This window comes from Chiloscyllium plagiosum, unplaced genomic scaffold (assembly GCF_037043375.1).
Source record: "Chiloscyllium plagiosum isolate Xiang-an unplaced genomic scaffold, Cpla_swu_hap1 HiC_scaffold_10, whole genome shotgun sequence".
Lineage (NCBI taxonomy): Eukaryota > Metazoa > Chordata > Chondrichthyes > Orectolobiformes > Hemiscylliidae > Chiloscyllium > Chiloscyllium plagiosum.
Genome location: NW_028270148.1, coordinates 102,398,207 through 102,418,114, shown reverse-complemented (window position 1 = coordinate 102,418,114; position 19,908 = coordinate 102,398,207). Strand labels below are relative to the sequence as shown.

Genomic DNA, 19,908 nt, shown 5'->3' with positions numbered 1-19,908 from the left:
CCCATCAAACAATTCCTCCTTCGCCAGTACCAGCAGCAGTGTCCCATGAATTCAAATCCTTTTCTCCCAGACCGATCTTTGAGTGATACATTTACCTCTTTAGTCTTAAGACCACAGTTGGTATACTATGTATAATTTTGGTCACCTTCCTTAAAACCAGACATACTTGCTTTGGAAGCAATTCAACAACGAATAACTAGTCTGATTCCTGCGATGAGGGATTTGTCTCATGAGGAAAGGTTAACAGTTTAACCTTTGGGTCGATGCACCTTCCCATTTAGAAGAGTGAGAGATAATCTTATTGAAACATTTAAAATTCTGACTGCTTGTTGGGGGAAATAAGAGCTTATGATCCTCTAATTTGGGAATATTGTGAGTGATAATCTGGCTGTGTTTTAATAGATTGGATGTAATCTCCCAGTCCTAGAAGCAGAAAGCTAAAATAATTAAGTGAGATGGTGGTGTCCCAGAACCTGATTTGGAGGCAGCAAGTTTAACTTTGCCACCCTGTCACCAATTGATATCTTTGTTGATTTTGTGCACCCGCTCCACAGCAACAATTCAAGAAAGGTCTCCAAATGGGATTTCATTGTCCGTGTCATGAGTGTAATAAACTGGATGTTATTTGCTTGACTTATAGAGTGTCTACAATATATAATTGTGGCTTGTTCCTGGTTTGCATCTTGACCAACTCTTCTACCTTTTGCATTTCATTCTGGTTGAGGTCTGTCTCCTGGCATCAGAATTGTGAACATTCTGAATCCAGAGCATTAATAGCATGTACAAAATGTTGCAAATTGATACAGTCTGTTGTTAGTCACATGGCATTTTGAAATTAAAACTGTCTCAGAGCCTATGACACAATATCTAACAAATAAGGTGGAAAGTCAATGAACAGTCCAGGTATTTAAAATCTGAGTGGTTTTGTATTCAAGTTTGCTGCGAAGTTCTTCAAACCGTCAACAGAACTTCATTCTTGGTCCTGCATTTGTCAGTGGTTCAATCACGGACATCGGCAACTCAGGTCTACCACAGATAGACCACAAGGGAAGCATTAAATGAACAAAAACAATGCAGAATTTGGGGATCAACATCAGCTCTAGGGGTGAAAGGGAACTGAACTCTAATGCAGGAATATCAATTCCTGGCCATGACGCATGATGTTGAAGATACATCTGGTAAGCCAGAGCACATGGTCAGGAGATGGAAAGCAGTGGATGTGTAGACATGTTTAGTGGAAGTAACATTAAAATGCTAAATATAATTCAAGCATGCACATAATTAGAACCAGAGAAGCTTTGAGAGTGACAGTGAAGCAATTTGAGATGAAGCAGCATGAGAGATTGACTGAGATTCAGGTCCACAACAACGGTCCTAAGGCAAGGGACCTCTCGCAAATAGCAAGTTCTGACTTTTAAGTAAGTACAATAAATTATAAATTAATAACTAACAGGTGCATTCCCAAATACTTGCATCTGAAATGAGTTTCTGGGTTGAAGTTAACTTAAAATCTCCAAACTTTCAATTTGGAGGCTCTACCAAAGCGATATTAAAGTTTCAAAAATCCCAATAATTAGTGTCTGATGACATCATATGACTGCCACTGTCTGATGACAACAGATATTCCTGGCTGCTGATATGTACATGTTCGCATTCTTACTGGCACCACTGTGCTATAGAAAGATGTCTTCTTACAACAATATGGATTGGAAAAACTGCATATGTGCAGTACAAAGCATCTACAGTGTAAACATGCATACAAGAAACTTCTGACTGACTTCAGGAATTATATGTTCTCTCATTGTTGAATGTAAGAGTTTACTGTGCGCAAATTGGCTGCCACATTTCCTATATTATAATAATGACACTTTTCAAGTATTTAAATAACACCAAAGCTTTCTGAGATGTGCATTAGTCATGAAAAGCAAACATAAATGCAGATTTTTTTTTAATGGTAGGTCGAGCAGTGGACTGAATCTGAACCAAGTAAGTTTAAGACTGCCATCTGGCCAGTTGCAAAGGTCTGAGTCTGGGGGTGGCTGTCTGTGTAAAAGCTGGGGCCTGGCTGGCTGGAAGTTGAAGTGCGGTGCCAGTTTGGATGAGTTATCGGTTTGTAAAAGGGGGCTTGGTCCACGCTAGTTGAGTTCTGGGACCTAACAAGTTTGAAATTGGTCCAGTGGCAAACCTCCAATTCTCTCCAACTGAGTTCAATGAGCGTGATTTGGAACATGAGAATCGTTCTCTAATCTCTACACTTCTAAGGGGACTTGTTGTTTGAACCTCCCTGAGAATGTCAGATCCCAGGAGTCAGTTTACTCCTTTCACTCAAGACAACTGTCCATAACTGCTTGCCACTCATCTTAAACCCACTTCTTAAGGCAGGTATTAACATTGTTTGTCAAGAATTTCTACGTCATTAGCTTCAAGATTGTTTTGCTACATTTGGTTTATATTTTGTATCTCAGCTATGCAGAGATAACTCTAGTTTCTACATATATAATTTTTATTCACATGATTTAAAATGTCTGCTCCATATTGACAGCTGCAGCTTCGAGCAACTTGTACAATTTACTTGTCTTGTTGAGCATGGATCACACATCACACCTTCTCAAATTTTCAACTGAAGGTTCCAAAATATGCACAGGAGCAGGAATAGGTCATTCACCCTTTCTAAATACTGGCTGATCATCTACCTCAATACCATATCCCAAACAAAGAATTTACTTCTTTGAGTCCACACCCAGAACTAACTAATCAAATTCAATGACCAGGAGAATTGAATACAACGTACTCAAAACACAACATAAGTGAGTAGCATAGTGAATTTGATCAATATTCTCCTATTGCTACTTGCAGGCACACAGACAGGCCTGTGAAATGCAGAAACAGCCTTTTCTTTATTACAACATGCAATTATTAATTGTACATTTGTTTATTTTTTTAGCCTGTTTTAAATAAGAGGAGAATAAGGATGCTATCTTTCAATGCTGACTGGAATTCAGTTGAATTTTAAAAATAAGTGTTTTACATAATAAAAAGCTAAAGGTTTATACATGTGTATATGGTCTTATAAAGGAGCTAGATCATTTGTCTAACTGGATGATTTTTGAGCTGTATTTTTCCAGTGGTATTTTTCCCTGGTGAATATCATCTGGCACATTATTTCTGCGCTGAGAGTTCTCTGGTAGTTATCACTAATTGAAGACTACACTGCTATATCATGTTGAAACAAAATTTTAGTTTAGAAATTATTACTTTCATTTTTTTAAGAACAAACCACAAAATAGTAATTTAGGCACAATTATAGATATGCATGAATAATAGGCAATCCCTGTAGTGTCCAAGCCTGAAGGTGGATATGGAAATTATATTTTTCTGTTTACCTCCTATGTATCAGTTCTTGGCACAAAGCAAATTTATGTCCACATTTATTTAATCACCATTCCCATTGAGAGTCTCCTCTACCATATCTTTTTCAGCTTTCAAGCTTTCTTCCCAAGTTGAAGTGGTGACAGTCACCCTGTCACATACTGGAGTGTCTTTTAAAGGTACTGTCAAGTCCAGCCAGACAGTTTTAGTTGTTTTCTAAAGAATTCCCATCCTAATCTGAGGAACTGACCACAACTGGCATTCCAGGAGCAAAACCAAGTAACTCACTTTTAAGGAGAAACCTATCCAAGGATTATTCGGATACTCTTTCAGCTCAGAGAACATTATATCCAAGCTTGAGACTGATCTATATAGTTTTATACTGCACTCAACACTACCTTCATATAATTGGTAATGATGGGCCAGGTGCACACAGGTGGGACTAGTTTAGTTTGAGATTATGGTTGGCGTGAACTCGTTGGACCAAAGGGTCTGTTTCCATGCTGTTTGACTCTATGACTGACTGAGAAACGATTTTGTGTTTGGAGTTATCATAATCCAACAATTCCATGGCAGCTTCTCAAACAGTAACTCTGAAACCATAGTTACCGTAAAAAGAGAAACATTGAATTAAAGGCTCTTCTTTTTTTCCTATGTCATCCAATACTTAGTTCATTTAACAACAGTTTGATTGGTCTTGCATAGTATGTTCTGGTAAATGCAATATCCCAAGATATTTCAGGGGAGTACAATCAAATGAAATTCGGAACAAAGCCACAATAAAGATATTATTACAGATAAACAAAAGCTCAATCAGAGGATGGTTTTAAACAATTTCTTAAAGAGGAAGAGAGGGAAGATGGGTTGGGAAAGTGCGTTCAAGACTTTAAAGGCACTTGCAACTTAAGGCATGATGACCGCCAATGGCACAATTAATTTTGAGGTGCCCAAGAAACCAGCAATGGAGAAGCATAAAAATTGGATGTCAGACTATGGAGTTTATTCTAAAACAGGTGAATAATTCAGTGGTTAATTGGGTTTCCTTATTCCAAATTTGTTCTGAGACCATTAACCTTAACAATTACAACCATATTGCTTTGTGCTAGTAACAATTCCAGCCAGCCAAGAGATTTCTCCGAATCTAATTAACTCCAGTTTTGCCAGTGTCCTTGATGTCACAATCAGTCAAAAACTGCCTTGATATAGTAGACAGTCACTCAGATTCTCTCTTTCAGTTCAGGTCTTCTTCCCATGTTTGGAACAAGGTTGAGGTCAGGAGCTATGACCATGTTGGAATCCAACTAAACATCAGTGACCTGGTTATTGTTGAGTATGTGCTGCTTAATAGCACTATCGACAACACGTTCTGTCACTTTGCTAATGATTGGATGATAATTAGCTGGGTTGGATCTGTCTTTCTTTTAGGAGTTGGGAAAAACCTTGAGGACTTTTCTACATTGCAAAGTAGATGCTTATGTTGTAATTACTGGAACAGCTTGCCGAGGAGCACAGCTAATTCTATAACACGTGTCTTCATTACCATTACCAGAATGTTGTCAGGGCTCCATAGACTTTTCCGTGTCCTGTGCCTGCAATCGTTTGTTTTTATGAAGGCTAGTAACTGTGATGCTGAGGACTTCAGGAGAAGGCCAAGATAAATCATCCACTTGGCACTTTGTTTGAACATGCTTGCAAATGCTTTGGCCTTACCTTTTATGCTGGGCAACCCCATCACTGAGGGTGGGGATGTTTGTAGAACCTTCTCCTTCAGTGAGTTAATTGTCCGCTACCACTTAGGATTAAATGTGGCAGTACTACAGAGCTTAGAACTGATCTGTTGGTTGTGGGAATCACCTAATTTCGCCCTTCGCATGCTGCTTTCACCACTTGGCAGGCAAATAATCCTGTGATGCAGCTTCATCAGGTTGCCACCTCATTTTTAGGTATACTTAGTGCTGTTCCTGGAGTGTGCCCCTTGAACCACGCTTGATCACTGACTTGTAGAATGAGGAGTATGCCACACCATGAAGTTACAGGTAGTATAGATGGACCAGTTTTGAGTTTCTCGATCTGATTAAAATCTAGCTCATTTGATACTGTGTTTTGCAGACAATATGATAGTGGGTACCTTTAATGTGAAGGAAGGATTTCATCTCCACAAGGACTATTTGGTGGTAATCCTACCAATACCAATCTGTTAAGAGAAGTAAATCAATCAGATTGATTAATTAGAAAGTAATTTACCTGGACAGTGCAGAGGAATAGTCAGAGCAATTTTAAAATTATCAATGTTGTATTGTTCTGTGAAATTATGTCCAAAGACCTAAGAATAGAATGTGATATCAATATGAAATTGCAAGCTCTTCGTGTAAATAAACGAATGAAGAAATGTCTCGATCATTTGTATAAGTGCTTGATATTTTTCCCCTCTCCATTTCTGTAGATTATATGAAACTGATAAACACTTCAGATTTCTGAAGTTCTTTCAATTGACTTTCTAAAGACTGGTTATGTGATAACTCTGCAAACGTTCAGGAAGCAAAGATTTCTGAAAGAGGTATTCCTTCCCTTTGGATTTATTTTCTTATGTACACTGCCTGCCCATCATATCCTTCTCAGAAGTTAATCATAACTCTGCTGAGTTCTACAGAATCCACTTAGTAAGCTGCAACATAATTTTCTTTTAATCTTGGCAGTAACCCAAAAAAAACTTTTTGCCCCAATTTAAAATATAGATAATGCATTCAAAATACTGAATAAAACCAGAGTCTCCAGAAGCTTAGGGTAAGCTGTTGCGTCATAACAGACATTTGCAGTTGCTTGGAAAAAGATTTTCCTGCCAAATAGACCAAGTGGACACCAATTATCCAATGTCTGTCAAAGTCACTGTTGATCTCAACTCCTTTTCCATTAGCCCTGGCCAGTGATCTGCAGACAGTACCTGCCATACCTCAAAATGTGTCAGTAATTGCACTACACAAGCGACTGATACCATGTTGCCAGGATGGGTGATTTTTTTTCAGTTTGATAGCGCATCCCTAGAGCGAGTGACCTCATTGGAGGAATCTTTGTCATCCTGTATCATCTCCTGATGAAAGGCATGAATTAGAATGGTCAAGATGTTCAGTCAACATTGTGCACATTAAAAAATTTTATTGGCTGTGGACATCAACGTTATGTGAGTAAGTGTTGTATGCCTTGTAGCTGGGTAATATTCAGTTTTGTTTTCATATACAAGGTCAAGAGGAAACGTTAGTTGCTAGACTTGGTTTTTTTTAGGATTGCAAAGATTATTGCAATAATGCCTGTTTTTATTTAAAGTCTAACTATGGTTTTCTCCAGCGCCAGTCCTCTGCAGCAATCATTGTGCGAAGTTTGTTGCTTCTCCTGGGTGTGTGTTCTCTTCCTTTAACGAGAAAAAGAAGATACCTATTGTGGAAAATTGGATGGACATTTGATGAGGCTTGCTATGGAGGATAAGTATGACCTCCAAATCATGACATTGCATAAAGTTGTGTGTGTGTATCTATGGTTGGATCCAAGATGCAAATGTGAGGAAGTGCACAGAGAGACAGAAATGGATGCAGCTGCAAGGTAAGTTAGTTTGAGGAGTGCTGTGCTGGACTAAACCTGGGATTGTGAAATAAAGCAGGAGTTGTGCTTATATATACTTGATTGTGCCATAACTCTTGCCTTGACTGACCTGGTTAGGTCATTGAAGTCTTCTGGCATCATTTCCTGAAGTGTGGAACTACCTTCCTGTTATTAATCTGGTCTGCAATCTCCAGCCAAACTTTCTCGGAGGCAAGCAAGATCTTTCCATCAACAGGGAAGAAAATCTCTTAACATTTACAGACCCCCACATCAGGTCAAGGGAAATATTTGTGAAAGGCTACTTTGTCGGAATTATTTCTGTGTTCAAAAACCTAACCAGTCTTTCAAATGTCATCTTTGCAGTGTATGTGCAAATAGTTCAACTCGGCTTAATTGTACAGGTCATCATTAGCTGAAAATGTGTTGCTGGAAAAGCGCAGCATGTCAGGCAGCATCCAGGGTACAGGAGAATCGACGTTTCGGGCATAAGCCCTTCTTCAGGAATGAGGAAAGTCATCATTATGCTTGCTTCTTTGGAATGTTGAGAAATGCAGAAATCAGATGACAAAGCAAGTGACAAATGTATTGGTGAAACTTGGGGAAGAATTTTATCAACTTGCAGTGACATTGCTGAGACCAGGGAGCTGCCAGTGAATCCGAGGTGGGACTTCCTGTCCTACCAGATCAGGGCAGAAGACCTGCCTGCAACCAATGAACATTCCTCAGAATGTGGCCCCTCTGGGACTGGGCAAGTTTTAGGGGAGGGTGGTACCCTGTCTTTACGGTTTCCCACATGTGACCAAACCCCCCTGCTGAGAATAGTTCAAAAAGTTACAATTTCCTCCAATGATGCTGGAAAGCTTGTACTGCTTATTTTAAAACTACCAAAACATCAATACAACAGTTTGCTCTGTGACTTAGGTATGAAATCATACCTCAGCAAATATTCAAGCTAGTTTAGCTCTGATGCCACACCTCTAAAGATATCACATCCTAAAAGAGGCTGCCACCCCATCCTTTGGTTAAAGAAGAAAGGATGCCTGTAAGAGGGGAAGGAAATGAGAAAGTAGGTGTGAAACAATGAACAGCAATAGTACATGCATGACTTCAAAAACAAATATATAAACAAAATCGAAGGAAACCTTTATGTGAAAGCAATCAATGTAGCAGTGGAGTAGAGCACATCCACTCCGATTACTTTTCTTTTTACTTACCTCATGTCTTGAGCTTGGACAGCATCAGCAGCAGCAATGAACTCCAACACAAACTCAAGTGGGCTCAGCATGGAACTTGTGACTGTAGCAAGTGAGCCCCTACTTATTTTTCTGGAGTGAGCATGGAACCTGGCATCTGAATCAGCAGCCACAACATCGACAGAGGCAGTGTCTGCAAGGTGAGCCCAGCGCTGGCAGCAATGAAGAAGTGGTGGAAGGGCTTTGCAGCGACATTGAGTTGGACCCATCAGTGAGAGATGCAATTCGGACATTGGTGGGTCCGGCGCAGGTGGCAGTGAGGTGGTGGCAGACAAAAGCCGCCCAGTAGCAAAGGATGGCACCTGAAGAGTGGAGACATCAAAGTTGGTTGGGTCTGTTGCAGACGGCAAAGTGGTGGAGGAGAGATGGTAGTGCAAATGTCATTGATGATGAACTGGCACAGGACCGATGGACTCTCTTCAAGTTGTATCTTACTATTTTTTCTTATCCTTAAGACTATTCAAAATGGTGCCAGATCATGATGATAGTGAAAAAGTGTATCTGTTTTCCTCACTGTAAAATGCAAGCAACAATAAAATTGCTTAGTCATTCAAGGTAAACTATCTAAAATTATGAATTATGAAAAGTGTTTTCTTGTATACAGTAAAAATTGAACTAATATATATGGTAACAATAGACAGATATCTGCAACTGAGCAAAGGGATAGAACCTGATGATAGGAAAATGCTGATGGCTTTGCATAAATTTGTGAATTTGTTTTGTACAAAAACTACTGTATTTTACCAACATGAACAAATGTCCATCTCTTGCTACCGGTGCACAGCACGACACACTACATTTATGTGACAGCTGCTCTCAGCAACAGATATTATTCACATTTAACTTGTATTGTTACACTTAGTCAAATAAGTAATCAATATTTCCAGGCACAGTGGCTCCTTGGTTAGCACTGCTATCTCTCAGGGGCAATGACCCGGGTGCAATTCCAGTCTCTGGTATCTGACTGTGGAGTTTGCATATTCTCCCCATGTCTGCAAGGGTTTGCCCTGGGTACTTCAGTTTCCTCACGCAGTCCAAAGATGTGCAGGTTTGGTCATGCTAAATTTCACATAGTGTCCAGGGAATGCAGGTTATGTGCATTAACCATGGGAAATGCAGGGTTATAGGGATAGTGTAGGGGAAATGGGTCTGGGTGGGATGCTCTTCATAGGGTCGGTTTGGACTCAATGGGCGAAATGGCCTGCTTTCACACTGTTAGGGATTCTATGAATATACATCACTCGATAGTTATCAACTTTATAGAAAATTGATCTTTCTACCTTTCCTCAGGCAGCTAAGGAGAAAGACACATTACTGTGTAGTAATATGTACTGTGTAATAAGACAGCTGTGAATATCCTGCAGACCAGGAAGATGTCAAGCTTTATTCCTAGTTTGTGCTGAGTTGGATCTTTTTACTCTTAGTTGACTGATTAAGTGCTATTTGCTTTTTACGAAGTGGTGGGGAATTGGGGGAAATACTCCAGTATTCTCCTACCAGATTGCTATGCAATAAGATCCTTTGCAAATTGTATGTATGTAGCTACTGCATGAAGGCAGTTGGGATACCCCAGTACTCTGCTTGTAAAATTGTTTTGCCCGTTGCCCCGATGCTCTTGAAAATTGATTTTAATTCAATCAAACTGAGTACTAACATCGAACAATTAAATATAGCATCGATATTTTCAAAAACAAAGATGACATGAGGAATAGATAGAGATGACCCTAATATTAACTTGTTTTATGAAGACTCGTCTTTACAAATTAATTATTTGGAGGTTGTGCACTGACTACTGATAGATTATTTACAGAGAGAAACATTTGAACTTAAGTGAAAGTATCTGACAGGTATTTTAAAATGTTAAATATTAAAATTGGACTGTCTTAATGTGTTTTCATCCAGTTCTGAGATTATAATACAATGCTAACTGAATTTCACATTTCACTTTGCTTTCAACACTTCTGAGTTCCAATTTATTGTGAAAAATTTTAGTTGAAAGAGATTAAATTGATAAATACAACATCAAAATAAATTAAGGAACCAGTTGAAAAGACACAACTGCATAAAGCAGATCTGCTGCAGAACAAATGTCTTTAGAAAAGAAACTAGCAAAACATTTGAGTCTTAACAGTTATCAGTATGCTGGTTCATTTTAATTCACTGTTTTCTTGTAGCTACTATTATTTCTCCATCCTATTATACAATCTGAGAAGATCATCATTTTGTCAACATGTGCTCTATCACTGAGTTCTGTAACATTTTTCTCAAGAGTTTGGATTTATTAGAATATGTGTTTAATTTATAACTTGTTAATATTCACCTCTGTTTGGATGTCTGCTCCCTGATATAAAGTATATATTTTTTGTTTAGGTGCTTTCAATTGCAATGTCCCCAAACTGAATTCAAAAACAGGAGGGAAGCTCTAGATTCCAGGTAGGTAATGGACTTAAAATAGTCCATTGGCCATCTGGAATCCACCTTCCTAATGCAAATAAATGGAAACAATGCACAATTAACAAATCATGTTTAAAATAAATAAACCTCATAGCATTTGGAATTTTTCAAAAATGTTATACTTGATTCTGAAACTCGTTGCACACCTTTACTAGAGCATCTCAGCAAAATGAAGATTAAGTCTCTTCAAATAGTTCTTGGAATCCTAAAACTAAATTTTCCCCTTTAGTATCTTTTTCTGGATGTCAATTTCATTTTTGGGTTGAAAATCTGATGGGTACTGACCACTCTTACAAGTCACTGCTGGGAAAAGCAGGAGGAGCTGGGGACACATGGGTATTCCTATTCAACACGTGCTTTTTCTCATTTTCTCTACCCTTCACTACCTCTAAATCCACCTCTAATAACCAAGGAAAACGCCGAATTGGATTTGATTTAATTTATATAACTTTAACAATCCAAAAATTACAAAATCCTTTCAGATCACTGTTTGTAAACACTAATTGCCACAAACCGCTCTCAGAAAACTGATTAAAATGTCACACTATCACAACACAAAAAGCATAAAATATGTTTGAAATAAACAAATGATATATACATATATATATGTAAATTATATATTTCACGGATAAGTATATGTGTGTGTGTATGTCTATGTGTGTATGTATATTTCATCGAGGTAGCTGTTATAGCATTGCTCTTGTAGGTTGTTCTGCAAGAGCCCAGGAATCTCGTTTCTTGATTTGCTTCTATTAATACCATAACAATCCAGACAGAAACAGCTAAGCCAACACATTTTAAATATATGTGCATTATTTCCAAGGCTGCAATTTGTTTATGTTTCTGTCATCTTTGCTGCCAGGTCAGGATTTGTTTCACCCACATCATGCCCAACCACAAAACAGGCCTCACTCACTGGTCACGATTCAGGAAGGGTCTTCAAGTTGTGCTTATTTTTTCAGGCACATAGACAGTATTTCACCTGTTTTCAAAGTTTAATATCAAGAATATTTAATTTACTAAGCCAGAAGTCTCTCAATGCCAGATTATACTCCAACAGGTTTATTTAAAATCGCAAGGTTTAGAAGCACTGCTCCTTCGTCGGGTGAAGTGGAGAGGCATGCACAAGCACAGAATATATAGGTGGAGAGATAATGGCATGATAATTCCAGTGTCAACAGATAAGTACAAATGGTGTGAGTGGCGAGTCGACAGGCTGAATAACAAGTCTACAGGTGATCAAAAGTATCAGATGGTGTGGCATCACTGATTTAATTTACTAAGAATTGATTATGCACGAATGAAACTAACAATTTTTATTCATTTTCAGTTATTTTAAATGCGGCTGAACAGGCTGGGGCTGTTTTCCCTGGAGCGTCGGAGGCTGAGGGATGGCCTTATAGAGGTTTACAAAATTATGAGGGGCATGGATAGGATAAATAGACAAAGTCTTTTCCCTGGGGTCGGGGAGTCCAGAACTAGAGGGCATAGGTTTAAGCTGAGAGGGGAAAGATATAAAAGAGACCTAAGGGGCAACTTTTTCACACAGAGGGTGGTATGTGTATGGAATGAGCTTCCAGAGGAAGTGGTGGAGGCTGGTACAATTGCAGCATTTAAGAGGGATTTGGATGGGTATATGAATAGGAAGGGTTTGGAGAGATATGGGCCGGGTGCTGGCAGATGGGACTAGATTGGGTTGGGATATCTGGTCGGCATGGATGGGTTGGACTGAAGGGTCTGTTTCCATGCTGTACATCTCTTTGACTCTATGTGGAAAACTGGAAGCTCTTATTAAAATTGTTTCTTTACGGTCATCAGCCCATTTTAAGATGTCTGGCTAAAACTGCATCAGGTTATACTTCTTAACTAAATCAAAGACACAACTCCGTCAAATACATCTCAGAATATTTTTTTTCAGGTAAAGGGATAAAACACAATTGTTATTGGTACACTGGTCAATTGTGGCAGTTCATGAAAGATTTTGCATTTGTAACTGAATTTCATCTGAAATTTGAAGCCCAGCCTAACCAATTCAAGTTCAATGTATCTTAGTGACAATTTATTGTCTTCTATCTCAATGTTTTTTAAATTTATATTTATTTGAAACAACAAATTAATTCACCCTTTTTGTGTAATTTTTCAGGTTGTCTTAATGGGAATCTAAGCACTGAAATGCCCATTGCTGTGGGAACTGACCCTGCAAATCAGGCTTCCCCACCACTGCCACATGCCACAAAAAACAAGGTCTCTGGGAAACTTCGTCGATCTGCCAGTTCTTTAAGCAAATCTTCAAGCTAAAAAAAACTTTACACAGACAAGTTGTGAGCTGAGGCTTGCTTTCCAGCCTCTTCAATTTGCATCCGATATTCTGTTCTTAAAATGACATCTATTTTGAATGGGATTTGAACCCTCCTTCTTTCTTTGAAATCAAGTTAAATTTCAAAAGCAAGGTACAGAGAGAGAATGGTGTAAACCTGAATGGTACTAGAAGGTTCCAACACTGGGGTTGATCCATTTACAGTATAAATGTCAGCGTTGTGGAGAAGGTAGGAGACGTTGTTGTGGTGAGGGCATCATGACAATACTTCCAGATATCTTGAAATGGGTGCATGATGTCATACCCATGCCATAACAACGGTAACTATAGCATATGATATCACTTGCACCATGAAGTCATTGCTAGCTGCTTAGAGAGGCCTTTGAATTATGACCGCACTCGGGACTGTCGAGCACAGGTATTATGTTCAGTGACAGATTGAAAATGGACTCAGCTTACAGCTCTGTGATTATGACATTGAAGTTATCATGATGCTAGCCAGACACTCTTAAACCTTGAGTTAATACCACAGCCTTCTTAATATTTTCAGTTAATATTATGCCATGATGGGAAAATGAGGCCTCTTCTTTCTCAGTAAAAGTAATGAGTGTCAACCAGGAATCTCGAAAATTTGAAAAATTAGAAGTGAAATTGTCTAAACACACTCAGCTAAGATTACTTGTATGAACATTATGTTTTCTGTATAAGGATGTTTCCAGTGGCCTCTATTTTGGTCTACCTGATTTGCCAGCCTTCCAATCAGCAACAGGCTCTCTTCTCATACTCCTGCTCCTTCATTCCATATAATGTGACTGTTTTGATGCTCAAGTGTAAGATAGTTAAAGTTTAAAAAGTTACCTAGAATTTTAAGTTAATAAAAGGTTACTGCTGTGGTCTTGTAGATTAAGTAAAGCACCGGAACCAGTGAAGCAATCACTGAGCCATTCACCCACATGTCAATTGTCTCTCTGCATTTGACTATTTGCATTATGTTTGAGTGATTATGTGCCAGGAAAGCAAAGAGAAAACACTTTTTAAGTTATCTTTTATTTCCTGTTCCTTGTAAGACAAATTTATGATTACAATCAAAGAAAGAATAACGTTCAGATTTCCACATAAGGCATACTTGCCCTTTTTAATATTTACGTTGATCTTAACTTATTTTGCTCTTACAAAGTTACAAGCACAAAAACAACAGGAGGATAATAGAAAACAAGCAGTTGAGCTAATTTGGAGATGAAAACATATGATGCATAACTTATTTCATGCCTAAATGGTGCATTACCATGCCGAAAATATTTATTGGCAGCTCTGACAAGTTTTCAACCTGGAACTGTTAACTGAGTTGTCTCCTGCGCAAGCCATATCTAATTATAAACTGTATTCATTATTAAAATGGTGAACCATGAGAGTTAAAATTCTTGATGTTCCAATCTTACACTGTAGATTTTTATTTATCTTGTTTATGTTACATGCATCCCCAGTTATTTAGCTGTCAGTTCAGAAAAGAATATGGCCATGATGGAATAATACTTCTAAAGGTGCTGCATTATGGAATCCATCATTCAGTCTTGGCCTATTCTAAAAATTCTAAATCAACAGCCATAAGGTTGTTTTATATTTTTGCCACCCAACTGCACTTTTAGCCACAGCTTCAAAGTACTGAATGAACCAGTTGCTGTTAATTTTCATCATTTTGATACATTTTGCCACGAGAAAACCGAGAGGCAAAACGACTGCACACGTAGATAATTCATTTGGACTTTTCTACTGAAGATTATTTGTCACTTTTTGTGACTTGAAGATTGTGACACATGAAGCAGTAATTTCATTACCATTTTATCTGGGTTTTTTTGTAGCTCATTTCATTTTTATCATCCTCCTGGAAACCTTTCTGTCTTCCTGTATGCTTCAATCAGCATTGACATATGGGCTATCTGGACTATTTATTGCTGAAATTATGTCTTGTTGAGTACTCTAAACAGAAGAAATGTAAGAATTTGATCTTCCAAGTTCTATTGAAATCTACTAATGGGATTTTTTTTTACAGGGAGAACTTTAATGTTCTGAAGTGATGTTACTTATGTGTTTATCTTTGAATTATATGACAGTACTGTTTCTGTTGCACTTGTTCTTTGTGTATCAGTCACGTGAATGTGCTCTTTGGTTGTCAAATGTATAACGCTTTATTTTTATTATATATGTAAATATGGAGTAATATTTGATAAGCAAAATATAAAAAGTAGCCTTTGTAAGTTATGATTCACCTCTTCCATCTTGCTGCTGGTTTTAGTCAATTATTGTGCTTCTTGAAAGATACAGCCTCAGGTGATTTGCACTGAGCATATGGAACATAAATGCAGTCTTGTAGTGTTAATATAATTTTTGTTCGAAATGGCATTCTTCCTTACCATGTTACAGCTAAAAATTGTACCTTCCTATAAAAAAATAGTTTCTAAATAGTTGTCAGCTTAACTTTGATTTATCTATCTTTTTAAATAATCTTTCTCAATAAGAACAGCTTTTAAAGAATGTTTTCTTTAGAGGTGTGTGACTTTCTAGTAATCAATATTGTAAAGCAGAATTAAAGAAGTGCACTCACACAGCCTTTATATATTTCCTAATTCACATTGTCCAACCTGAACTTGAAAATGCCATGTGCTTCCTACTTCTGTTGATGACTGAGATCCTCAGTAACTAAAGGATTAATAGGTGTCTAGATAAATACCATCTAAATTGAATGTGTGTACTCTTCTTATCTGAATTATACCTCAATTACTTAATTTATGCCTAGATATGTTGATCAGTTTACATCATGATATTGTTAACCACAGTTCATGGAATTGTGAGGATTTTAGTTTATGCATGTCACTAGTTCATCAGGCAAAATGTGTTTGCAAAAAATGTCCAACTTTCAACTTTTCAGTTCACTTTGGATTAATAGAATTGATCCCACTGAAGATTATGTCTTCCATTAAGTGAGCAAACCTGCCCTCTTCTGAATTTTCTTCCACGTGTCAATCACTGTAAACTGGATATAAACATTTAATCCTTTTGGTTAAAGTTTCAGTCTTAGCTGACTGTAATACAATACAGCAGTATACGAATTCTAGTTAGTTTAATTCAGAGGTTTAGTGTGGTGACATTCAAAAGCAATAAAAAGTAGAAGACTCTTGTGCCTTTATTACAGTTATATAGCTCCAAAATACTTAAGTGTTCGTCAGATACTTTCAAACCCTTATTAATGTATATATTGTCTAAAGTTTTCTCGTCACACTGGACATTTTTTAAACATACATCAGTTGCCAAAGAACTCTTAAATTGCTGAAATATGTCCTTAGTCACTCCTGTAAATGCTGAGTGCAGACTTTCTGCAGTGAAATGTAATGCTGATTACTTAACTATGTAGCCTTTTTACCAGGAAAGGTTGTAAAGCAATTTGAATATTTAACTTGAAATATTTTCTATATGAATTTAAAATAATATTTTGTGGAACCAGATTAAGTATCTCAGAGTTCCTCTTGTTAAGCAAGTGACTCTAATTTTGTAGAGACACTGGTCTTGTGGCATTTTATTTTTAAATTTCCATCAAATAAGCTCTGAGGTTTAACTTTGGGGCTTGAGGAAGAGATGAGTGAAGAATTGCCTCTGAAGCATGATTAATTAACGATGAACAACCAAGCCTGTCCTCAACTAAAATGGATATTGCTCTGTATCATAAAGTCTGGGTAACGGCTTTTCATCAAAGAAACATATCCAAGGAAGTGTTGAAAAGTCATACTATTTTGTGTTTATCTAAAATATGTTCCAACTAAATTTAAAATAATAATCAGTTTTAGTAGGTTTAATCTTCAAATACCTCTTGAATTTGTTTTTCAATTTGAATAAGAACATCTGACAATTTGCAGTTTTGCATTTTTTTTGGTGACCTATTGGCAAACGATAAGTAGTGCTGCATTACATAATACTGTATTTTATTATCTAATTATTAAACAGAAGAGCTGGAGCGTTTGGTAACATTTAGATTCTCCAGGTTAACCCGTACTATCTATCAATGTCAAGCATTGTAGTTGATAGAAATATTTGCATGTTTTGAAAAGTTGTCTCTTCACGCCAATACATTTCTGGCCCACATCCAACTTATGTCTGAACCAAATTTTGTTTATTCATTGTGAATTCCCATCTGACTGCTTTTGCATTATTTCTTCTCTGTCTCCCTCCTTAAGAAGGTCTCATTGTTGCTCACACACGACCGAAGCAAGTAATGCTATTGCAAAATTCCAGTTAGCAGCCTTGAACTACCAGTGAATTTTGTAAAACTGATAAATAATCGGTTTTAAAATTCAATGTTTAAAAATGTGAATGTTGTAATTGGTTCCATTCTTTCTTTGGAGTCTATCAGTGATGGGATTAATTATTAACTACACATCTAGAAGATCTTAGTGACGCTTCTTAGTACATTCTTGTTATACTTTATTTTGACTGCCTCAAATAGAAGAACTTTTTAAAAATCTTTTTGATGCACCATTTTGTTGTAGCACCATTTCATATTTCACTGCTCTTACTGCTCATCATGCTAATTTAATTGTTGTTCAACTCATTGTGTTTTCTCAAAGGATAACAAAACCTAAAAATGCAGTACCAACAGCATGAACCACCTCTTCCAGGTGATCATGTTCCAACATGGCAAACGCCATTGGAAATGTATCTAAAATATCTAGCATTAGTGTAATGAAGTATAATTGGATCATCAGATCTCACAAGATGATGGGTAAACAGACTACCTTGTCAATGCATTTGTATAGTCATCTGTCAGAAGCTTCCTCAGAAGGACATCACCACAGTTCTGGAATCTCGTGACTCATATCATTCTAGGAACAATTGTTAACCAATAAACTACTAAATACCACTGATCAAAAAACTCCTTTTATCCTGGACAATGTTCCTTTCAGTCTTTTCACTCTCAAATATGATCACATTTGTTCACTTTTCTGAGACTTTGCTATTGTTATTTGGCTTATTAAAAAGAGAAATCAATATTATATTTGTTCTCCCACCAACCAGAAAAGACTACTTGTGCATTAACATACATTTTAAGTATTGTTGCTAAGGACTGAACGTGTTTACTATTAAGTCTGAAATTTAGAGATGCATGTGATGTTTTTCTTGACCTAAACCTATCCTGAATAAAGACAGGTAGATAATAGTAAATATATTAAAACTAATAAAATTATTGCAAATTATTATTTCAAAATGTAGAAATGCAGCTGTACTTCCAACCATAAGGCAAAATCAAGCTAATTGGCTGAAGTCACCCTGCTGAACTAATCTTAAACACCATTTAAAGCAAGCTAGTGCAGCTTGAGATATAATGATTAGCTTTTTAGAATTTTAAGAAATTCCCTTTTGAATTGCAATCCATGGAGAATATTAAAGGTATGTATTAGTCTCTTAATACTCAAAATCTCAATTGTAAATGTAAAAGATGGTCTAGAAAATATTAGTTTAGAATCCAGCTATTTAAGTCTGAAGATGCCTGCTGTGGGAGATTTTCTCAATGTATTTCCTGCTGCCTCGGTAGAAGTATTGGAAAGTGAGAATCGCAGTTGAGCCAAGCATTACAATTTGTGTTGTGTACAGTGGTTCTTGTCTTGTTCTGTCTCACTACATCAGCACAAAGTGAATGAAGAAAAAAAAATCAAATAACTGGAAGGAGAAATGATCTGGAGACTCGCACGCAAAACACTTAGATGTTTGTTTGAAACGTTTACAAAGATTTAATCATTCAAGTCTTTGCCATCAAATACGAATAAAATTAGCCAGTCTTGGTCTTTGATATCACATGAATAAGTTATTTTGGAGGCTGTCTTTCTGTTGTGCATTCTGTAAAATATGGTTTATGAAAGGAGAAAGCTTGAGGATGCTTATCTGTATTAATATTATCAAAAATATTTTAAGATGAAAGTTCAGGATGCCTTTGTGAATTGTTATGAAGAGAGACATCATTAAAAATCGAGTTTAAATTAATTGCTGTTTTCTTTGAATGCTTATTTTATTATTGCTAATGCAATTACATTAAAGTTCCACTGTATTTACAGAAGGGAAATGCAAAGTGAATTCCAAAATATTGAATTAGTTACTAATTTTTGTGATTTTTTTTAGTGTTTATTAAATGTGTTGGTCTGCTGCAAGCAAATTTTAGTGTTGCTTTTCATTACTTGATTTCAGTTTTCAAGATAATATTACATAACATGACTGATTTTAAACAGTGGCGATCTCATGAAATTTAAACAGGTTCTTTGTATTGTGCTGCATATTTTAGTGCAGGATGATGTTGTTTTATTAAAAATATGTAATAGAATATAAACAAGGTCAAAGGAAAGAAAAGGTTCATTTGTATCCTGCAGTGCTACTTGTTTTATTTTAAATTACATTCTGAGCTTTTTTTCAATGTTACTTAATATTTTATGTACCGAGATGAGGTTACCCTATTTCCTGATCACTGCTATCTCCTTTCAATATCATGCTGCAAAAGTAAATTCTGTCTTTTTGCAGGAAGCATGCTTATATCATCTATTATAGTTTACTTCCCCAAGTCCAAAAAATGCAAACTTGAACTGATACGTTGGACAAATGCTCTAGTCATTCATTCACTGCACCTTGTAAAATATCATTGGGTTCTGCTTGCATTTACAATTTCAGTGGCATCATGGAATGTCATCTCTTCTCTACTGAAAGCACCTCCTTAAACTTCTCACTCCTGGCTCTTCCACCCTTACCTGCACAAATGCAAGGAGCTCATGGACAACTTTGTAGCTAAGACTGAGACCATCTGATCAACTGCCTCTGCACCATCCCTCCTTTCTCCTTGTCTACTGACAAAAGTTCATCTCAAGTTGATTGATTTGTTGTCACATGTAC

General features: G+C 37.0%; 1 protein-coding gene across 4 annotated transcripts in view; it reads left to right on the top strand.

Moving 5' to 3' along the window:
• The window catches only part of ralgapa2 (Ral GTPase activating protein catalytic subunit alpha 2), a 562,522-nt gene extending 543,508 nt beyond the window's left edge, over window positions 1-19,014 (top strand). For 3 of the 4 annotated variants that reach the window (XM_043696530.2, XM_043696527.2, XM_087991613.1), the window contains one exon: window positions 12,814-19,014. In XM_043696530.2, the coding sequence (XP_043552465.2) occupies window positions 12,814-12,968 (155 nt within the window). In that variant the 3' untranslated portion in view covers window positions 12,969-19,014. The remainder of the gene's footprint in view (window positions 1-12,813) is intronic. The other variant, XM_043696531.2, reaches the window with a different exon arrangement.
• The last annotated feature ends 894 nt before the right edge of the window (window positions 19,015-19,908 follow it).